The 22,188-nt window shown below is 42.1% G+C and overlaps 1 protein-coding gene across 9 annotated transcripts in view; it reads left to right on the plus strand.

Moving 5' to 3' along the window:
• Positions 1-21,369, plus strand: part of EPB41L3 (erythrocyte membrane protein band 4.1 like 3) — a 132,007-nt gene extending 110,638 nt beyond the window's left edge. For 2 of the 9 annotated variants that reach the window (XM_073790543.1, XM_073790542.1), the window contains exons 13-21: positions 4,311-4,364; positions 7,997-8,188; positions 16,116-16,238; positions 16,848-17,231; positions 18,024-18,155; positions 18,638-18,736; positions 19,165-19,245; positions 19,519-19,635; positions 20,843-21,369. In XM_073790543.1, the coding sequence (XP_073646644.1) occupies positions 4,311-4,364; positions 7,997-8,188; positions 16,116-16,238; positions 16,848-17,231; positions 18,024-18,155; positions 18,638-18,736; positions 19,165-19,245; positions 19,519-19,629 (1,176 nt within the window). In that variant the 3' untranslated portion in view covers positions 19,630-19,635; positions 20,843-21,369. The remainder of the gene's footprint in view (positions 1-4,310; positions 4,365-7,996; positions 8,189-16,115; positions 16,239-16,847; positions 17,232-18,023; positions 18,156-18,637; positions 18,737-19,164; positions 19,246-19,518; positions 19,636-20,842) is intronic. The other 7 variants (XM_073790547.1, XM_073790546.1, XM_073790544.1 and 4 more) reach the window with 6 other exon arrangements.
• The last annotated feature ends 819 nt before the right edge of the window (positions 21,370-22,188 follow it).

The raw sequence follows: 22,188 nt of genomic DNA on the forward strand, positions 1-22,188 counted from the left end.
TCTGAAATGCCCCCGCTGCTCTTTGATTGTCATTGCCAGACCGTCATTGTTACTCCACGAGGGGAGCCCAATCCCGTGGGTGTGTTGGGTCAGAAAGAGGGGCTTGAGCAGTTTAAAAAGCTCCGTGACATTGGTCATTGGCAGGGCCAGAAACAGGACCAGAAAGAGCGGCAGTTGAAAACAGCAGTTTCCAAACACAATCAGGAAAGACTCCTGTTAGGTTTCCACACGCTGTAAAAATGGGCTGAGATTTCATGAACACGAGCAATGCCAAGGCATGTGTTGGGCGGCACCCATTCTCTCAGTTCCGGCGTGAGGCTGGGGAAGTTGGATGGGCCTCTGCGGCTAGCGACCAGGAAAGGACTTGAGCCTTCAGCCTCCATCCGTGAAAGCAGGCTGCCTGTCAGTCCTCCGTCCCTCATCCGAGCCATTGGGGGAGGTGACATCCTAGCAGGTAGTGTTTCCTCTTAATTGCTCCCCTTTCCCTCCACTCCATTGCCCTGTGAAGAGCCCAGCGGTTTCCCTCTGTGCAGCCTTTAAATAGAACGCAGGGAAAAAGAACAGAAGTGCCAACAGGCCCCTGGCTGAGACCCACCCTCCTGCCTACGCCTGCCCCCCGCTCCTCCAGCAGTTCTGGAGGGTTTTGTGTCAGGAGCCAAACCCAATACACCTAGCATTCAAAAAGAAAATCGCAAAGTCAAAGCAGCACTAAAAAAGGAAAGTCTATTCAGTCCTATGCTCAGCTAGAAACGGTAATCCGAGCTGCACCTGTGAGTAGATAGCATTGTGAGGTACGTATCTATATTTAGTGGTATTATGACTGTTTCTTTGCAGCAGCAGGAAAGAAGTGGGAATGGTCTCCAAGACGTTCCCAAGAAAAGTTTAGGCTTTTCAATTTGATGTTGCCTAAGAGCCCTTTGCAAGGTTCTTGGATCCTCTGTGACTTAGCTCCAAATCTATCTATGTGTAACTATTTTCGTACATGGAAAATATTTTAAGAGAAAAACCACTCTAAATCCTAGGTTTGAATATCACCGTTTCTCATAGTAGCAACATAATCAAATAACGTAGGTCCAAACCTACAGTTCTGACGAACGCAGTATTATCTACAAAAACTGTTTATAATATTAGCTGGTTTCCAACCTGCTCATCTTTGTTCCTTTAGCAGTGGAGCTAGGCATCAAGCTAACAGAAGGCGAAAAGATCGCCATTTTATGTTTCTCTGCATTTTAAATAACTGAACTTTTATGTAGCAAACCACACAGATCTTGTGCCTAATCCAGGGTGTACATCTTGTTGTAATCAGTGCATGAAAATTAATGTTCAACTTGGGCATGTCTGCATTACATCAGCAAAACAAATCACAGCAGTTACTCCTCGCAAGCTGGAGGCCGCGTGGCTGGTGTTCCCCACACGTAAACCCTCCTCTGAGACCGTGAACCAGCTCTGGCCGAAGCGGCCTTTCTCGTCCTCCGCTCCAGCCTCGGTCACCCATGACGGCTCTCCTGCCACATGACTTTGTATTTGGCCATCTGTTCAATGTCGTCTCAACCCCAAGTGTTAAGAGCTGTGAGCTCTGGTTCAAGCTGAGCTAGAGAACTCAGATGTAGGTCATTCAGGTAAAAAAAAAAAAAAAACACGCGCCATTTGTTGACACGGCCTGTTTTAGTCCCTGGGCCTCAAGCGCTTTGGCAGCTAAACCGGGTGACTCTGTAACATACGGTTCAGCTCCGTCACTCTGGTTTTGCAAAATCACTAATGACTCTAATTCTTTTTAAATATTTTATCATCACTGCTTACATCTGTCACGTGTGGTAGTGGCTTAATTAGTCCCAGCCCTTCTCAAGAATGAAACCCAGTGCAGAGAGCTGTAATCATTTCAAACTACAGAGCTGTTAGCTTTTTTTTTTTCATTTGTCCTTCTAGAATTTTGGTCAGATAAGGAGGGGCCGAATGCTAAATCATCTACATCTGTCCAGAGACGTAAGATGAATTTAGCTCACCGTAATTATGTGTCAACTTGTGAAGAATTTTTTGATAATACCAAGAAGGAGGTGGATGAAGTCTAGAGGAAAAGATTGATCACTTGATTTAACATTTTAGAGGGTGTAAACACATTATATGATAGTCCATGGCATGCCATACATTTTGCAGTTTTTCTTAGACATAGGATATTATATAAATAAAAGTTGCTATAAAAGCTGCTTTATTCAGCCTTTAAGACTTCAGTCATTAACTGTATATTGATCAGGCACTATGTTTGTTGAATGACTGACTGACTAGGTGCTGAGTAGGGGATTGAGGGGGTTTAGATATGGCCTAAGCTGCGATTTATTTGTGTATAGCTAGGAAAAATAATAACAATACTTAGGAAATACTGTTTTGCTATCAATATTTATGATTTGTATAGGCATTTTTAGCTGTGTGTATGTGTCAGGCATCGCATAAAGACTTAGTATCTGTTACCTGATACAGTTAGGGCTATGGTTTTCCCCATTTTCCAAGAAGGAAATTGGGATTAAAATATGAAACCTGCCCCCTGTGCCACAGAGTTAAATAAATAGCAAGGATTTGAGCTGATGTCAGTCTGTCCTGAGACCCCCTCACTCTTGACCATGGCGGTAATTCCAGTGCCAAGATGCCTGGAAAGCTGCTGAAGTGAATTCTAAAGCCATAAGGGAAATAATCAAAGTAGGAGGAGAAAAACTTTCAAGAACTTTTGAGGCCTTTGACACAACTAGTCAGCGCACTGAGCCCAAGTCGTTCTTATTGGTTCTTGAAAGCCTGAGGTTTCCTCGGGTTATCCCATACCCTTGAACAGTGACCTGCTTCTCTTCCTAAATCAAACTGGCCTTGCCCTAGACTGTCAGTTGGTGAAGCCATGCTAATGCCCTAGCAGTGATCACCCTGATAAGAAAATTAATAGCCACCCCCTTCCAGGTGTTGCCAAGGTGGTCGGGTCATGAAAGCTCTCAGCATGCTTTCTTTACCAACCTGCTGAAAAGGATTTCCCTCTTAGGCACAGGTCTGCCAGGATGGAGACCTCAGGGGCACAGGCCAAGCATGAGTTCCAACTCCTTTTCTTTTAGGAATATAGAAAAGGAAAGTTTGGGAGAGGATCAAGAATTCAACCCAGCCAGAGTCATGTAGACATAAAGAGCACTGTCTCAGCCCTCCCGCTGGTAATCCATGGTCTTTGCAATGAGAGATTATTTTAAGAGACAGATTCACAACCTTAGAGCCCCCAGTATGGATTTTTGTTGACAAATTACTGATCGCACAACTTTGCTCGAAGGACTTTGAATAATGGCTAGTTTGAGAGTTGAGAAGGGAAAGTCAGGTAATATTATATAGGACGTTGAGATGTCCCAATTTCAATGGCTGTGGCTCATCTCTCCTCCAGAAAAAAAAAGAGTTTTTGTTGTAAATCATAAACCACTATAAAAACAGATTAAAAATCAGTCTTGAAATTACTATTGTAATTCTCCCTTGAAAACCTAGGCTCTGTCAAATGCTGTGCTTTGTTTTATTTGTGTCCAAGTAGATGTCTCTCTCCCTCCTTCTCTCCTTATTTTTCATTACTATTATTTGCTTCATTTGAATGTTTATTTTGGAACGAGATATTTAATTACATACTTCTCTATACCTCTTTCTATTGGAGGGTGGGACGAAATAAACAACATATAGTCTTAAAAAATATCTAGTTAGCAATCCTACTTGAGAATTGAGTTACATTTTTCATACATAAAACATATGCCTGTGAGTCACTGGCATGTGCTTTTTATAATTAAAAGGTAATGCAGACAGCCTGATGGTCTCAGATGGATGTAAATTACCAAAATGGTGTAAATGAGGGGCTGAAAGTCCAGTGACTGTTAATAGTAGTTTTTTATTTAAATTGACATGTTAAGTTACTTTTCAAATGTGACCTATTCCTAGAATTTTTTTAAAAATATATGAACAGCAATTTTATTTGCATTAAACATTTCTAGGAGCTCTTTCTAGGGGTTTCAGTTAAAAATGGGGGAAAGAATGACATGGCAGCAGACATGTCAGCTTGGCTAATACACGTCCTGTGGTTACGCAGGCCGTGTGCCTCTGGTCTTCCTCTGAGTGTCTCTGCTGATGGAACCTAGCTCTGGCCTTTCTTTGGCTTTTGTTAGAACCTGCATTCTTGTTGGGAAGGTAGTGCGATACAGATCACAGAAAAAGGGACTGAACTGTAGGCCCCAGGCTTGCCCGCTTGACGAGATGGTTTGTTTTCTCTTCCTGCCTTCCTCCTGGAACCTGATCACCTCTGTGATCCACAGACCGACAGTGAGCGCACGGACACCGCGGCTGATGGGGAAACCACCGCCACTGAGGTTGGTACAGTCGCTGTGGGTGCCGCCCGTTGCCTAACAAAAATGCTGGTTCTGCCTTTAGGAACTTTGCATGTTGCCTTTTAGGGTGGAGAGAAATTCTGCTTTTAACAGTAGGAGTTAAATATATTCTGCTGCCTAGACCAGTGGTTCTCAAACTCTGGCCTGCATCAGAGTCATCTGGAGGTTCCCATCCTCCTGTTTCACATTCAGAAGAAGGTCTGGGGTAGGACTGGAGAATTTGCGTTTCTAACAAGTTCCCAGGTGACTCTTATCCATTTCAGGGTCACTTTTTGAGAACCCTTGGCTAAATTGGTAATACTTTTTAAAAAATTTTTATTGGAGTAGAGTTGATTTACAATGTTGTGTTAGTTTCAGGTGTACAGCAAAGTGAACCAGTTATACATACACATATATCCACTCTTTTTTAGATTCTTTTCCCATATAGGTCATTACAGAGTATTGAGTAGAGTTCCCTGTGCTATACAGTAGGTCCTTATTAGTTATCTATTTTATATGCAGTAGTGTGTATATTTTTTTAAATGTATTCCCTTATCCCAAATGTTTACACATGATAGCCATAATTGGGGGTGGGTGGTACAATTTATGTAATTAGCTTATTGACTAGATACAGATATACTTTAAAATCCCAAATGGTCAAAATGCTTGTTAAAATTATACTACTTCTCTTAACTCATTTTTCATAGCCTGGATGTAGTCTGGGTCACTCAAAAGAAATGAATTTTCCAAGGAAAAGAAAATGAACAAATTACTGTCAGTACTTTATTGGAAAAAAAATTATCACATTGACCAGTGATACTATGCTCTTATTTATCCTTTGTTAATTCTTTAGGGTTCATTAAATATGTGTATGGCTTACGTTTTCTAAATCTTCTCTACCAGTAACTAATTAAAATTTCTGTAAAAACAATATTTATGTATAGCAATGGAAGTCAAGATGTTCATTTCCTAAAGTGCTAATAACAGAATTTTTTTTTTTACTTTGTGATAGTGTTTAACATTAGGTTGTTTTTTCCATTATCCAGTCATAACAATATTTTCTAGTTGGGTATTTAAGAAGAACTAAAAATGTTATAGGTAGCATCTACACATCACTTCATTGAAACTATGTTCAGAAAAACATTTCAAAATGGAGTTTAATTGTTTCGTCCTTTGGAAATGCCAGAGTTCAGTTCAAAGTTTGGAAGTCATCATTTTTTAATTTAGAGATAATACTGTAAAACTATCATACTGGTTCTTTTAAGCAGTCACATGTAAACTGATTACAGGGTAATCATTTTCTATACCAAATATAACAATTGCATCTTAATTTTGTAAGAATTAGTTATATGTAACCACTGATACTTTCAGTAAATTTCATTGTAATCCTAAGGTATGCTGTAAATGAAAAATATTTTAATACGACTACTTTAAATTTCTCTTAATTCGTCCCAGCCTCTCCTCCCCTCCCCCTCCCCGTGTCCACAAGTCCATTCTCTGCGTCTCTATTCCTGCCCTGCCACTAGGTTCATCAGTACCATTTTTCTAGATTCCATCCGTATGCGTTAATATATGGTATTGGAGGGAGTAGCATTAACATATATACACTACCATGTGTAAAATAGGTAGCTGATGGGAAGCTGCTGCATAGCACAGGGAGGTCAGCTTTGTGCTTTGTGCTCTGTGACGACCTAGAGGGATGGGATGGGGCGGGGGCGGGAGAGGGAGGCTCAAGAGGGAGGGTATATATGTATACATATAGCTGATTCACTTTGTTGTACAGCAGAAGCTAACACAGCATTGTAAAGCAGTTATACTCCAATAAAGATGTTAAAAACAAATGACTCAGCTATGAGAAAATAAAATACTATAAATTTCTCTAGCAGTTTTAAACTTTGTTATACAACATTTTAAGCATGCAAACGAAGACGTATAACATAGGTAGGTTATGAAGCTTAAAAATAAAATGAAGAGCTATGAACCCACCACCTCTGTAGAATCAGCATGCCTCCAGCCCTCTAACGCTTCTTATAAACGCTCCCCCTTCTCTTTTTTCCAGAGCCAGTGTAACAGCAGTGCAGGGTGGGGTGTGTAGGTTAGAGAGTCTGGTCCCCATTGAGACCCAGACAAAGTGATCCATTTGCTGAAGGCCATGTGCTCTGGCATCACCCACTTGTCACCCATAATTTCACTCTGGACCACGTCTTATAGTTGATTTTTGTAGTTGATGGTAGTCTATTTAATTTCCTAACTTACCCCATCCGTATCAGCCCTCTCCTCTCCCAAATTTGTTTTTAAGTAGGTGGGTTCAAGAAATTCAAAGATCCAAGAAATTTTTTAATGTGGGAACCTCTGTGTTAAGTTCTTTGTGCCTCAGTTCTCCAGCCTCTGTGTTAAGTTCTTTGTGCCTCAGTTCTCTGGTCTACAAACTGGGGATCATAATAGCTAACCTCATAGGATTATTGTGAGGACTCCTACACTCCAAGGGAGCTCTCATCATTGGGTATTCATAGCCGTTTCTGTGAATTTTAATTTCGATGTCGGCTTCCCCCACTTCCTGAACCGTTGCTAACGTCTTTTAAGGACAGACCGCCAAGTCCTAGCTGTCCTCCCAAGTCCTCCCAAGCACACGTGTGGGCTCATCGTGCTTGGAAGTGTCCGGGTTAAAATGTCAAACACCCAAGGGGCAAGGAATCTTTTGCTCCTGTCTTCTTATTAAGCTTCACAATTTGTGTGTGAGAACGTTGTGGTTTATGTATAAGAAAGAAATGTCTTCTCACATAAGAGCAAACTAGCGCCCCCGTGTAGCTGGCTTATGTAGACCCATCCTTCCATCTTAGAGTCGATGGCATGGTAAGACTTTATTTCCCACTCTCTCTTGATGCTGGCAGTCGGACCAGGAGGAAGATGCAGAGCTCAAGGCACAGGTAGAAAATTCAAAACCAAACACAAAAGCAGAAACCAGCGTGTGATAAGTCATTGTCTGTGGTGTCCAGATCTTGCAGCATGCTCCGTGGTGGTGACTGTGTGCTGGTGCAGTGTGGAGGATGACACTTGTTCATGTGACTATCATGTCCCTTACCTTCCTTTCTTCTCCACTTTTTTCAGAATAGTCTGATTAAGCGAATAAAGGGTGAAAATGTGTATGTCAAACATAGTAATCTTATGTTAGAGGTTGGTATTGGTATATACCAGTGCATGCTTGTGTGTGTTGGTTTTCCTTTAGTGGCTTAACCTGTGGGCTCGTACCATGATGCATGAAGGGTGTGTCCTCACCTGTGAATACGTGCGGTTGACTTCTCAGCTTCCTCTGATTCCTTCCTCTCTCCTAGACGTAGACCCCCTTTCCTCCGTGTGTATTTATTTTAATTCTCTGGTTACATGTGAATTACACTGTTAACAGTCGACCTTTGAAACTTTTGATTTTTATGCTTGCGTGAACTAGATTTTGTTTTCCCTCGGAAATATCACATTTTCACCAGAGTGTTTGTGGTAGTGTCATGAGCCCTGATCAGAATTCTTTTATTTTGACTACTAATGAGATAATGACCTAACTTTTAAAACGAGAGAGAGCACGCAGAAAGGAAAACAAACGTAAAACGTTGACTGTTGGATTCTTTATGTTCTGAATATAGGAGCTAGATAAAACCCAAGATGACCTGATGAAACATCAGACCAATATTAGTGAGCTGAAAAGAACCTTTTTAGAAACCTCCACAGACACTGCCATCACGAACGAATGGGAAAAGAGGCTTTCCACCTCCCCCGTGCGACTAGCCGCCCGGCAGGAGGAGGCACCCATGATCGAGCCGCTGGTACCTGAAGAGGTCGGTATTCAGGCTTTGGGTTGCACTTGTCTTCTGTCCACTAGCCTCGCTCCTCTGCAGGGTCTGCAGGGAAAGGATGTGGCAGGATTCTGAGTAGAGAATCTCACCCCTTGTCTGTGTATAGCCAGTACAATGTTAGGTGGCCAAGGAGTGAGTAATCGCATCCCGTGGTGCTTTGGAACGAACAAGGAAACTCTGGTTCAGATCTGCTTATTCTAGATTCACAGCTGGGAGACATTGACCTACTGTATTAATGAACCAACAGTTTTTCTGAATGTACTTCCGCTACTTTAAGAAATGCCTTGAAAATTCATGACTGTTTCTCATCAGTTGCAAGATGAGCCTGCCTATTGAGATTGTCTAATGTTTGACTAAACAGTGTTCTGAAGTTGATAACATTTCAGGGCGTACTTTACTCTGGGACTACTACACCAGGTTTTTACGGGTATACTCAGTTTTTTATTTCATTTTTATTTATAGCATATACATATATTTTTAAAAATTGTTTATTTTAACTGATTTATATATATAAACATATATATTATATTATGACTTATAATCAGTTTTTATTTGGTTTTTAATAGGGAAAGTAAAGGCCAGAATGTCTTTTTGAGTAAGTCTTCCATGTAGGAAATCGCTCTTTAAATGTACAGCAAGATAGTGGATTCAGCTGGTGTTACTTCAAGGCTCCCATTGTGTGGGACCCACAGTGGCAGTGGTACTAATCTTACTGTCAGCTGTTACATATCATCTTACTTTATCTGTCTTTCAAAAGAAGTAGTTTTTAAAATGGCATCTTTCTAGTATAATATTAACTTCTTTCTTCCCTTGAAAGCTGTTTATCTAAAGTGACCACAATCATGATGTTCATGACAGTTCCAATCCCACTTAAAAAAAAATGACAAGGTATATCACCATTTGAATTACTTTGTAAAGGGCCTTTTTATGCAGAATGAATGAAAAGTCCTGTGACCAAAGTATTCCTGTACCGTTAAACATCGGTTGCATTCAGAGTGTTTGAGTTTCAAGACACAAAAATTTCAGATTTTCCTGATTGATTTAAATATTGTAGTTCCTGCATTAGTAAGACTGCCACTTATGAGTTATGGTCAGATAAGTTTTATTGTAACTGGTCAAGTTTGGTTTACCCTATTTCTACGAGGGCTGGAAATAAGGAAGGACGTGCTGGCTCTGAAGATGGCAGATACTGGATTACGTTACAAAAACACAAAATAAATAGCCACTGAAAAAGTCAGGCCTCTCCTCCCCTGCTGTCACTCAGGGACACGCGAGGTAGCAGCCCTTTGAATGGAAGTTCAGGTAGTTGCTTGGAGAAGTTTAAAGGTGGTGATAATAAACAAGGGACTGTCGAAGTCTAGGTCATTAGACTAGTAAAAGAAATTGTTTTCACTTATTAAATGCTCTGATTCTTAGAGAATAACGGTGATGACCCCAAAGAATGTTAATAACTTAAGAGGTGATGCTTTGAATACGCTGAACTTACCCTCGATGTGGATGCCTTATCCCTGTCGGTGCAGAGAGACTGCAGTAGACCTAAGAAAGGATTGTTTTAAAAGGATTAAAGGATGGAGGAAAGATGTCCTCTGCAGAAGCACAAAGTGGTTTGGTTACGTAGACTGGAGACCAGCAGCTGGCTTAGTAACTGCTTTCAAGTGTCTGCTGAGTGGTGAGCAGAAGCTGTACCTTAGGACTCCACTGCCACCGGCAAGGGAGGAAATTATTGGGAGACTTGCTAGATGTAAAGAAGAGCTTCTTAAAAACAAGGCTGGCTAATAACCCTGGTTATCAGAGGGGCTCTGAAAAAGCAGCTCCAAGGAGCTTCAGGTCCCAGAGGAAGAGAGGTCCCTTCTGGGAGGTCAGGGCTATGCGCGCTTCCCTCGCCTTGGGGCTCCCATCTGACCCTTCTCCCGGAGCCCTTGGTGACACCCAGTTTATCCTCCATTTGAGGGCCCTGGAAACAGCCCGGCAAGTTCTTATGCTCCAAATTCTTGTTCATTTCTATATTAAAACTTAATATTGGCTTTTGTTATTGGTTTTGTGAAAAGCACAAAAGATAATTTTATCCTCCCAGCCAGCTAGGCATACACAAAGCATGTTTGTTTAAAAACACCTAAACAAAAGATTTTCATTTTAGAGGGGAGGTGTTTTTCTAAGTAAATTACTCATTTGATGTTATCCTTTTATTTAATATGACCCACTTTAAATTAATTAAACAATAATTGGCCAGTTTAGGAAGAGGTCCAATTATTTCTAAAAGAAAATATGTAACTTAATTTTTTAAAGTGACTTCTCAAAGTAATATTGCTTGTGTCAGAAGGGTAAAGAAACTGATTCAGTGACGCCACACTTAGTTGGATTTTTTGGGGAATCTCAGTGATACAATGTTGTTTTGAAAAAAATGTGATGACTCCTGATTTTTTTTTTTTTTAAAGAAGATGTTGGGGGTAGGAGTTTATTAATTAATTTATTTATTTTTGCTGTGTTGCGTCTTCATTTGTGTGCGAGGGCTTTCTCTAATTGTGGCAAGCGGGGGCCACTCTAAATCGTGGTGCGCGGGACTCTCACTGTCACGGCCTAAAAAAAAAAAATTGCTCAAGGCACACCTTCCCAGGTAAGGTGAACAGGCAGCAGCCTGTTTAGTGCCACATTTTTGCTTTTTTGTGTTTTTTGTTGGTGATTTTGCTATTTAAAACGATCTCCAGGCATAGTGCTGAAGTGCTGTCTAGTGTTCCCAAGTACAAGAAGGCTGAGATGTGCCTTATAGGAAAATATGTGTGTCAGATGCGCTTTGTTCAGGATAAGTTATAGTGCTGCTGGCTGTGAGTTTGATGTTAATGGATCAATAATAGATATTAAATAAGGGGTCTTTAAGCAGAAACACACATAAAACAAGGTTATGCATTGATCAGTTGACAAAAATTTCATGACCAGAAGCTCCCAGGAACCTGACCCTGTCTTTCCCCTAGGAGCTGTGGTTCAGTACTCAGTAATTCAGTGTTCACAGCAACTTTATAGAACACAACTGCCATAAGTAACTAGAATCCACTCTCTTTATGCATTTTTCTGCTTTCTTGTCCAGCTTTACTTTTGCTATTCAGGTCTTGGATGGGCCTTAAATTGGGCAAAATACACATTCACTGTGGATCATCTATTCATGGATAGAGAGAATTATCTCCATTCTGCGAATCTGACTTCTGTGACTTTCCATTCAGACCCTGGGGTGCGACTGTAGCCGCGTATTACAGTCACCTACAAGATTTTTAAAATACCGATGCCTGGGTTCTACCTCAGAATCTGATTTAATTAGTCAGAGGTGCACCCCACACATTACTCTTTTTAAAAGCTCTCCACATAATTCTAATTCACAGCCCAATTTGAGAACCCCTGGCCCGAGCAGAAATGAAAGTCCCAGCTCCATAGAGACCCTTAATCATCTGAGCAAGTAACACCTCTGTGAATTTTGCATGCCACTGTAGGGCCTTGTGTCCCAATTATGACACAGGCATGAACGTTTAAGGAACTAAATGAAATAGTCAGGGTGTGCATCTGACTCTGTCTTAACCCCTAGTAAATGTTTCGATTATCAGCTTTTCTTTATCAGTACCTCTTAACTTTAGCAGAACTCACTGGATTGGGGTTGACAGTATACAGGATTTAATGATAACATCTATCCCCTTATGTTACCCTTTTCCGTTACTATGGGACATGCACAGTTCTGGATGCAGACAGTGTGGACATTTTTACTTACAGACACAGACGTTTTTAAAATTAGTTGATGTCAGATAACAGGATATGCTGAAAACCACTGCTGTTGTTTTTTTAAGCTCTCATTGTAGGAAAATATTTAGTTCAGTGATTATAATTAGAGGCCTAGCCGTGGTATTCTGAAAAGTGTCTATAATTTTGACTTCCTGTTTCTTATTTCTGTTTATAAAAGAGGCTATGATTGAAAGTTTAAAAAATAAATCCACATTGAATGATTCCACATGGTACATTTTGTCTCTTGCAATATCTTTCTCCAAAATGGGACAGGACAGGGATTTTTTTTTCCCCCTTTGAAATGTCTTATTTGTTGCTCATTTAAAAGGAGCATATGAGGACGATGCTATCAAAATCTGTCAGCAGGTCATTCCAGATAACATTCCAGATGCTCCTCTATAACCTCTTGCAGGCAAACGATTAAATATAGTACTGATTGCTTTGTAGATACATACCTAGGAATTTTAAATACCTCTCATAAAATTATATTGCTTATCATCAACAAGAGGGTTTATTTTCAAAGTTCCATTCGTCTAGAAACTTTGAACTTTTCTATTATTATTTTTAGATGACTTTACCAAAATATCCTTTTGTTCAGTATTCTATGCAGTCGTGTGCTGTACACAGAGACAGGCTCGGTAGCTAACGTATTGCCCCTTGAATTATGCCTGTGTAATACTAAAGGAAGCAATAAAAAGATGAAAGGAAAAAAACTGTTCTAACATAACATACGTAATGTCCTTTTAAATTTTATATGTTAAAGACAAGCATGACTTCAAATACTTAGTTCTTCACCAAGATATTCTGAAGTTGACTTTTCAGGATTATTTGCCATGTTATAAAAGTTCAAATAAAGCTATAACCTTATGCTTATTTGTGGAATAAAGACATCAATCTGGGCATAACTGGGTTGTTGAGATTAGTAGCTAATGCAGTGACCCACGTGTGTTTCCTTTCTCTGTATCAGGCGGCACTTCAGTAGGGAATATGATCAAGAATTTGTCAGACATGGAAGTGAGAATTTATTCCTCACTTAATTTTTTTTAAATCTTAACATTTTCATTTTAATACTCACTTTTACAGTATTGCAGATCACTGACATATGAACACTACTGAAATGCCAGAAAGCTCTTTATGCCACTCTTGCATATTCTGTGTTTGTAGAAATGAGAAATGTTTGAATCCTAAAAACACCGGAGATTCAAAACATAATCTGTTACTCTTTGGAAATAATTGTTAAATGTTGAGATGGCTTCCGACCATTTTCCAAATTAATAGGCACTAATTTACTTCTTCAGAAAAAAAAAATGAATGAGTATTATATGTGTAGCACAAGAAAAGAACTCTCTTCCTAACTTGCCTTTTTGGAAACTGTCTGCTTCCTCTTCTCCAACCCAACCCCCTTTATTCAAACAGACCAAAGAAGAAAGAGAGATTTCTGAAAAGGTTCTATTTTTGCAGCAAGGAAGCTCTCCATTCTTTGAGTCTCAGGTAAAAAACAAACATTAAGGAATTTTCCAGAAGGAAATTGCTCTTCAGATTTCAGTGTCATTAAAATGTCTGTAGTTTTTCCTTTCTTTTTAAAATTTACCTTGTTTGCCACTAAGGTAGGTATATCATTTTTGCTTAGATTCTGGGGAGGGAAGTAGGGAATTTTGTTACTAATTTAGTTATCCGTTAGCTATCATTTCTTTGTGGCTTTTGCTCCTAGGTGATTATATCTGTGTGTGGTCATTGAAGCATTATGATTATACTTTGTAATGATATTACTGGACCTTTTAGTACCTCTTTCACCCATAGAGTGATGCTAATTTAGATGACCTTGACTGATTTTGAAAGTTCTGAACTTTTATTGGTTTTCCCACTAGCCGAGTGTGATAAAGAGAATTCAGGAAGGAGGCTCTGTGGTTACCTCTCGTCAAATCATTTTCCAGAAAACTGTCCCATCCACCCTAGAGGTTATTTTTCACTTCATTTTGTTTAATCCGGCACCAGCCTATAGATGGATCTGTACTCCTTTTTCTTAAGGCCCACCTGTTTCTAGATTCAGGCTAGGATAAATACGAAAGTAGCAAACGTCCAAGTTTAAAATGTAAACCAAGGTGCTCCCTTGCTCCTGGCTTGGTTTCTCTTCCCTCTGTAACCTGTTAGACTAGTTACCTCCTAACGTCCTGGTAGGCTCCCCAAATACAGAAGTTTCATAACTTGCATTTCTTCTGCCTTATTGGAACTAACACTAAGGAAACTGGCAAAGAAACTCCTGAGACGATGAACTTCGGTTGTAAATAAAATCGGAACAATGTACAGACCACTGTGACCTGTTTCTAAGAGGCTCCGACAGTGTCCTAACAGTGGGAAATAGTTCATTACAATGCCTGGAACACAGGTGCACTGAATACTTATTGGATAATAAGTGCTAGAGTGGATTCCGTCTCCCATATAAGGAAGTATAATTCACAAACATGGAAAATGGTTTTCACAGAAATTTGTGGAAATGCTGGCACGTTCTTTGTGAGAACAACAGGTATGAAGTACAGTGTTCTATTTCACATGGAAAACTGTCTTTTCTATGTCCACACAAGTAAAGCTAAATAACTTGTACAACAGCTTCAAAAATGTTGTTTAATCTTGACATACAAAATGATCAGGCATTTAGCATAAGATCAGATATAGTCTTTGCAAAATTTACCACCAAAGTATTTCAAGAAATCTGAAATTGCGAGTGTACACGCAGACCGTATTCCAAGTTGCAGGTTAGAGTTAATAAATTTCAGATGGGAAGAGATTGTAGCCATAATTAATAAAAATAACCCCAGCCCGGTGCAGTCACCTCCCAGGCCTGAGTGTAGCTCTCACCCTGATTGCCTTAAAGGATTCTTATTTTAGAAATGAGATACCATCAGAACTTCTAATTTAGCTTTTATATTCCAAATATAGGGCACAGAGGACTGGGTTATTGTAGACAGAATACCCACTGAGGTAGTTGATGGTGATTCGGAAAAGATTGTGACGTACAAGGTGGTGACCGTGAGCGCTAGAACCGATGACATCCCCGCCGACTCGTCAGGATCTAGCGCCACTGAAGTGCAGAGCTTTGAAGACTTGGCCCGAGAAATGCACTTGAAGGAAGAGAACAAACAGAAAGTATACACACTCGGAAAGTCCTACGATACCGTGTCTGGAAAAATTGTCACTATGACAGGAAAAGTCAAAGAAGGGGAGAAGGTGGTGTCCCCCTCCCCTCTTGAGCCAGGGCTAGCCGAGCTCACGAAGACCCCCCGTGTCCTGGCAGAGTTCGAGGTCCTGGGAGTCCTCACCGAGGACAGGACCAGGAGGGGGCCTGAGGTCCACACTCCAAAGCGGAGGCTGTCGGAGTCGCTGGCCCCCATCAGGGAAGCTGAGTCCCGGCTGCAGAGCCCCGAGGATGATGCTCTTGAGAAAAGCCACGTGCCCGGGAGGGATGCCAGTCTGGAGGGCGAGCGGCTGGGCAGAGCGGAGCCCGAGGCCGAGACCTGGAAGGTGGGGCCCTTCAGTCCCCGCAGGAAGAGCCTGTCCCAGTGGAGATACTCCCAGGAACCGGCCATCACCGTCGCCACCACCCAATACGTTGTCACAGAGTCGGCCACGTCCCAAGTCGTGGTAACCGGTGCTGCCTTTGGGCCGCCGTTTCCGATTCCAGCATGACGTTTGCCAAGGCAGCCCTTCCACCCCGAGCCTTTCCATTTCTCTTGCTGTTTGGCTTATGTTGAGAGCCGCCAACCCAAGCTTTTTTGTTGTTTTCATGGTTAAGTCACTACCGCGGTCTGACGTGAGCATTGAGATACCTGCCGTTTTATTTCCAGCTCTTGTCCCCGAGGTGGGGTGGTGCTGCCGGGGCTTGAGGTGCCGGTGCCGGGTGAAAGGATCCGCTTCACCTAGCACCGCCCTAACCCCAGGAACTCTCTCCGCTTTACCAAACCAGAGCCCCTGCTCACCCCGATTTGCTGTTGATTTCCCATCCCTATGTGTTTCCAAATCTGTCTGTAGATCCCTCCATCCCTCGCCCTGGGTCCCGCGCCTACAGTTCTGTCTAACCAGCTGTGAATGAGTACATGCCCTCCTGTGTCCCGACCTCTGTGCTTGACTCTCCATTTCTCTGTTCACTCAGACTAAACAGTCTTCTGGAGAAAAGCTCATGGATGGCTCTGAAATCTTCAGCTTATTAGAGTCTGCGAGAAAACCGACAGAATTCATAGGAGGGGTTACTTCCACTTCTCAAAGCTGGGTGCAGGTGGCCATCTGTTTCCATCCTCGGTGTCTCTGTCTCTGCCTCTTTGCCTTTTCTTTGTGCCTTTTTGGGGTGTGTGTGTGTTGCATCCAAGTGGCTTTGCTTTAAACACCTGAGAGGGGTCTCCACTTACACCCCTCTGTGCCTGTCCCACGTTTGCATCACATGTCTTTAGTTCCATTACAAGAACATACTTCAGATGTTCAGAAAGCAATCGTGCTGAGACGTTTTAACAGCATTTAACTTCTTAAAGCATTTTATGTCACCTGTTAGGTCTAAGGCAGCAGCCAAAACCAATATGCATGTGCTCCAATGCTTTCATTTTGTTTTGGTTTTTTAATTGCGTTTTGTACTGCACTCTCGTTTCTTTTGCAACATCTGAAGAAGCAGCACAGGTTCGAGGCTATGTGTCAGGCAGAGGGCAGGCATCAAAGACTCTGGTGGGGGGAATGAAAGCTAATTTATATTTTCTCTAAGCGTTGCTGGTTATAAGCACTGGTACTGGCTTTAGGTACCCTGGTGAGTGGCTGCTTTTGTTGGTTTTTTTTTTTTGCTTTCTGACCTTTGCTTTGTGGAAAGTCACACTGACACCACAATTTTTTTTCCATGCAGAAAATGGAAACCAAGATGGAGTCTGGCAAAATAGAGACGGAAACAACCCAGCACCCCCAGCCACTTAGCACCCAGAAGGTTGTGCAGGAAACGGCATTGGTGGAGGAAAGACAGGTGATGAATGCGCATGCAAGTGGGGATGCTTCTTACGCAGCTGGAGATGACATGGATGCTGTGACCCAGGCAGCATCTGCTGATGTATCTGATGTGAAAGGGAAGGAGGTCTCTGCTCTGACTGAGGGAGCGAAGGAGGAAAAAGGGGAGGTGGCCGACAAAACTGTCCTCGAGCAGGGAGAGATGGCAGCTGCTTCCCAAGAGCCAGAGGAGGAGCAGAGTGCAGCCATCCACGTTTCTGAAGCTTCGGAAGAAAAACCTCATTTTGAGGTAACTAGCGGTTAATGTTACTTTTAGTGCTGAAGTAAGTCCCTGAAATTTAGTTAAGCATAAAGGCAGGGCTAGGTTTAATTTTCTTCCTTTTCCAAGAGCAGTTTGTTTCTCCTCTGGTTGCCTTCTTGCATGGCAATTATGGGGTCTCCATGCTGGTCTGGGGTCCCATGCAAACATATATAATGATTATTCACAATCTAAAGTTCCAGGAAATGGTTTCCACTCTCTTTGCAATTACCGTAACTGGCAATAAATCTGGGCGATGCATAGCCTGCCGAGATATTAGAAAACTGGATAAATTTATTTCTGATCAGTGTACTTATCCAGAAGGACCAAAACCAGGCTTGCCCAGGCACCAGGTGCTAGAATTTATTCTTTATTCTCTTTTATTGAAATTCCTGAAGTACATGGGGGCGGGGTGAGGGGTGGTGGTTCAATGTCTTATTACTTGTTCCTTCTGTCTAAGAAGTTTTTCAATAAAAGGCTAATTTATGATTTTTTAATCTATTAAAATTAGTTTATGAGATAGAGGAGAGGGAATGTAAAAAAGTGGGTTTTTTCCATTTCCTTCGAAATATTTTCTTGTACCTGAAACATTCCATATGAATTCTGGGAGACTGACATGTATCTGTTGTGTGCCTCATTCCCCAACTGCCCCCCACGTAAAATGTAAACATTTATTTCATACCAACCTGTGCTTATATATATCCACCAAGAGGGGAGGGAAAAAAACAAAGGTATGTGTTTGCAAAATTTAATAGCCACTCTGCCTGCTTCCCATTGGTATAGTCATCTACTGTGAAGACAGAAACCGTCAGCTTTGGCAGTGTTTCACCAGGAGGAGTAAAGCTAGAAATTTCCACCAAGGAAGTGCCTGTAGTTCACACAGAAACAAAAACCATAACATATGAATCATCACAGGTAAGACAGTCTGTGAAGGCCAGAGCCCTGGCACCTGTTTCACCCCTTGAATGGCTTCATGCATTTAAGTGTCACTACATGATATTTAATTTGTGAGACTCAGAGGACCCAACTCTCTCTGTCAAGAACGGTGCAGTAATTGTAATTTTATTACCGATCAAGGAAGAGCAGGTGACTTAAGCAGGTCTTCACATAACTTGACATGTAGAAAGAGGCTCAGAAGTCTATCTCCCTGCCATAGATAAGGAAGAACACTAGCTCAGCCAGCCCCTGCTCACATTTCTGAAGTCCCAGCTTTTTAATGAGGGTTAACAGTGGCCAAGTTTGATTCGGTCCCTAGTCTGTGGCAGCTCCCAGATGCTGATGGAGCAGCACAGTGATTGTGCAGAGAATTAACTCATCGCCGTGCCCTGACCCAAGACAGCAGCCGTCTGGAGAGGTGACATCGATATTCAAGTGGCGTCTCCCCTTTGCTTGCTTAGGTTGATCTTGGTGCCGATTTGGAGCCAGGTGTGCTCATGAGCGCACAGACGATCACATCTGAAACCACTGGCACCACGACCACCACCCACATCACCAAAGTAAGTGGAGTGGGAACGGATACAGGAAGGTATCCGTTCAGAGCTTCTGGGTTGGGCCGCACCAGCGGATAGGTGAATACCAGGATGCCAGGCAGCTGCACTGGAGCTCTCACGGCTGCTGTATTTGTGGTGCCTCTGTCCTCACATGCCAGGTTCCGTTTAAGAATATGCATTCTGATGCCCTTTGCATAACCCTTAACTCCAGTGCATAGCATATGGTAGATGTTCCGGAAACACCAGCCAGCCAAAACCCGAAGGACTCTATTCTGGCTTCACTTCTGAAGTGAACCATTGTGAATAACTGCCATAGGATTCTGTTTCAGTTCTTAAAGAATGAATGATGCAGCTTAAAGCTGTGTCGGCATTTTCCGCCGTTGCCCCCGGTCAACAGCGACGGTAAATTCATAATGCTTATGTGTTGCTTTCAGACTGTGAAAGGAGGCATTTCAGAGACGAGAATCGAGAAGCGAATCGTCATCACGGGAGACGCGGACATTGACCATGACCAGGTAGCGTGTGAGAGAGGGTAGATACCCCGGCAGGGAGACAGAGAAACACTAGCTGGTCGTACTCTTCCCAGAGCTGTCCTTCTAGTCCAGCCTGTAGTCTAAACAGTTTTCTGAATTAACTTTGCAGTATGCAGCGTATGACCCCCTTTGCAGTCATTGTATCCCATTTGTAACTTGTGTATATAGGTCTTGCTCACGAGTCTCCACCCGGCTCTGATCTTGCACGTCCCGCCTCCTTTTTGTCTTTGCCCTTCTGTGATTTCCTGGGGATAGGCACTGGCTCAGGCAATTAAAGAGGCCAAAGAGCAGCACCCTGACATGTCAGTGACCAAAGTAGTGGTCCATAAAGAGACAGAGATCACCCCTGAAGATGGAGAGGATTGAGCCCAGGTAAGAGGTGGCGCTGGTTCTCTAGGCTTGGCCTCGGCTGGCATGTGGCCCAGGGCTTCCCTCTCTCCCTCCCCCTGCCTCTTCCCTCTCCTTTTTCTCTCACTGGCATTTGCAGGGCTCTGGGTATCAAGAGGATGGAAAATTGGTTTGCGGCTGCTGCTTTCTTTCATATTTGGAGGCTCCATACTGTGGACTTTTTACCTCCCCTGCCAGTTAGAGGATAAGGAGGAAGCAGAGTCCGCTTGCCTGGTCCTGCGCATGTTCCCTCTTAATGCATGCTCTGTGCTCCTCCCATTATCCACATTTGAAAGGTCGGATGTGGTTTCACTTGCCATGTAGCCTAATCAGAGCTAAGATGGTTTTGTTCTGACAGGTGCAATTCGCGTGTTCCAAATACTAGGGAAATAAAATATAGCCTGTTCTCCTTCTGTTGGCTGCGTTATCCCGTTGTAAGCTTTCTCTTCCACCGTGTTTGGTGCTAGCCTGTTTATGTTTTTGTTTTTGCTTTGTTTTACAATTTGAGACCAGAGCACTCACTCTCATTGTGGATGTCATCTATTTCCTGTATTCTTTGGGATGATTTTTTTCCCGAGTGTAGTACCGTGTCTCAGGAGGAAGCAAAAATGCAGTCTTGTGGTCCTGCTTTCCTCCAGAAAGCGCGTGCCTTTCCAGCCACTGTTTGGCCGACCTCATGAGCAGACAGCATCTTCTGTGTGTGCACAGACTTGTCATGCATACTAACCCGCCCCTCGAGAACTCGAGGGGCCCTGAGCATCCCTGGAAGGCTTTGAATGCTGAATGCAGCTCCTTGCACACTTGGTTATGTGATAAAAGTCTCTTAAATGCTTTACATGTATAAATGAAATAAGTACGTTCTCTAACGTTGGTTAATGTTGACTGATGAGTGGCTTCTCTCAAAGGGAAAAAATATAAACATCACTCATTATATTCAAATTAAGAAGGTAATTTGGAAGATAGAAAGCAAAAAAAAAAAACCAAAAGAAGGTTCTCTTCAGCGAGTTGAGCCACTTGGGTGACGATGTGGTTATTTCAGAGAAAGCCTGTCAGTGGCGTACACTGGTATTTTACAGTATCTTGTCAAAAAGAGCATTTCATAACCGTACAAGATACTTCTCCCATGACCTCGATCTGAGGGAAACTCTCAGGTGTTTTCAGACGAGTAACTGATCAAATCTCTCTTCTGCAGGAATAACCTAGGCTGCACCTGAAGCCAGTCACGCAAACCATTAGAAAACCCAGAGTCTATGTGGAGTTTCCTCTTCTAACCCACTGATTTGCATCTGCCCATGGACAATTTCAATCCAGAAGAACTGACCTTGACCATTTAATAAAGACGCTGGCAGAGACCTTCCCATAATAAAGCAATCTGAGGCAGGCTCACTAAACTGACATTGCATGAAGCAACGATACAATTACAAAACAAGCAGCATTTTTACGTTTCACACAGTGTCTGAGTTCTCAGCTACACCTGCACGTTCATAACCAACAATAGAAACCGTGATCTCATGTAACACATAGAGCAATCCATGCCTTTCATAGCTGATTATTATTAAAGTCTAAACAAAATTGCAGTTTCTTAGGTGACAGATCTTTTGTTTACAGATCAACAAAGATTACCCTAAACTGCTAGAAGCTGTCTAGTCCCGTGTGTCAGGTTTTTCCCAGATTAGATGTGCCAATAACCGAGTTTATTCATTAAATAACTTGAATCTTGTACTTGTTTCCTCTGGTTTATTACTCTCACCTGTCAGCAGTAACGACTCTCCGATCCTCTGGAAATATTTAGCGCTCACAATCCTGCTTTGTGTCATCTGATTTAACCGTTAGAAAGTAGTACTGACTTTAGCGTATCAGTGTGATCTCTTCCCCGTCGTCCGCTTTGGTCTGCGTTCAGTCTGGAAAGCCTCCCAGAGTTCCCTAACAAGTCCTAAATATGTAAATTGTCATTATTTTGGAAAGAAGACCTGTATTTTTGTTAGTTCACCGTATGATGAAATTTCACTCCGGGAAAACCCGTTGGGCTCCTGTTGCTTTGTTTTCTTTCTTCATTTCTTCGTCCTTTTATCTTTTTTTAATGGATTTTTCTTCTTTTACTTGAAAAAAAGTGTTTTATTTCCAAATCTGGTCCATATTTGCAGTCTAGTTCAGAGCCAAGCCTTAAACTGTACAGAATTTCCACTGTAATAAAACTATTTAGTGTTTAGTTATAAATAGCCTTCAAAAAGTTATATTCTCCATTTCACTGTCAACCGCATCGCACAGCCATGGTGAATGTATGTTTCCGCATAGCAAAATAAAAATGGTAAATGCATTTAAACCTCTTATTCTCTAAGTGTACTACTTTCAGGATTGTACGTGTCTGGCCCAGAGCTAACATTTGCATGACATCAAAGGCCTCATTCATCTTCAGGGTAGAGAAAGCCTGTCTTTTTCCAGGATAAAAAGTGTAGACAGATGGGGAACAAAATACGTGTAGATAAATGGTTGGTTGCCTGTGCAGGCCTTGAAAAGTACAACTAGTATCACAGAATC

Source organism: Tursiops truncatus, chromosome 13, assembly GCF_011762595.2.
Source record: "Tursiops truncatus isolate mTurTru1 chromosome 13, mTurTru1.mat.Y, whole genome shotgun sequence".
In the NCBI taxonomy this organism is placed as follows: Eukaryota; Metazoa; Chordata; class Mammalia; order Artiodactyla; family Delphinidae; genus Tursiops; species Tursiops truncatus.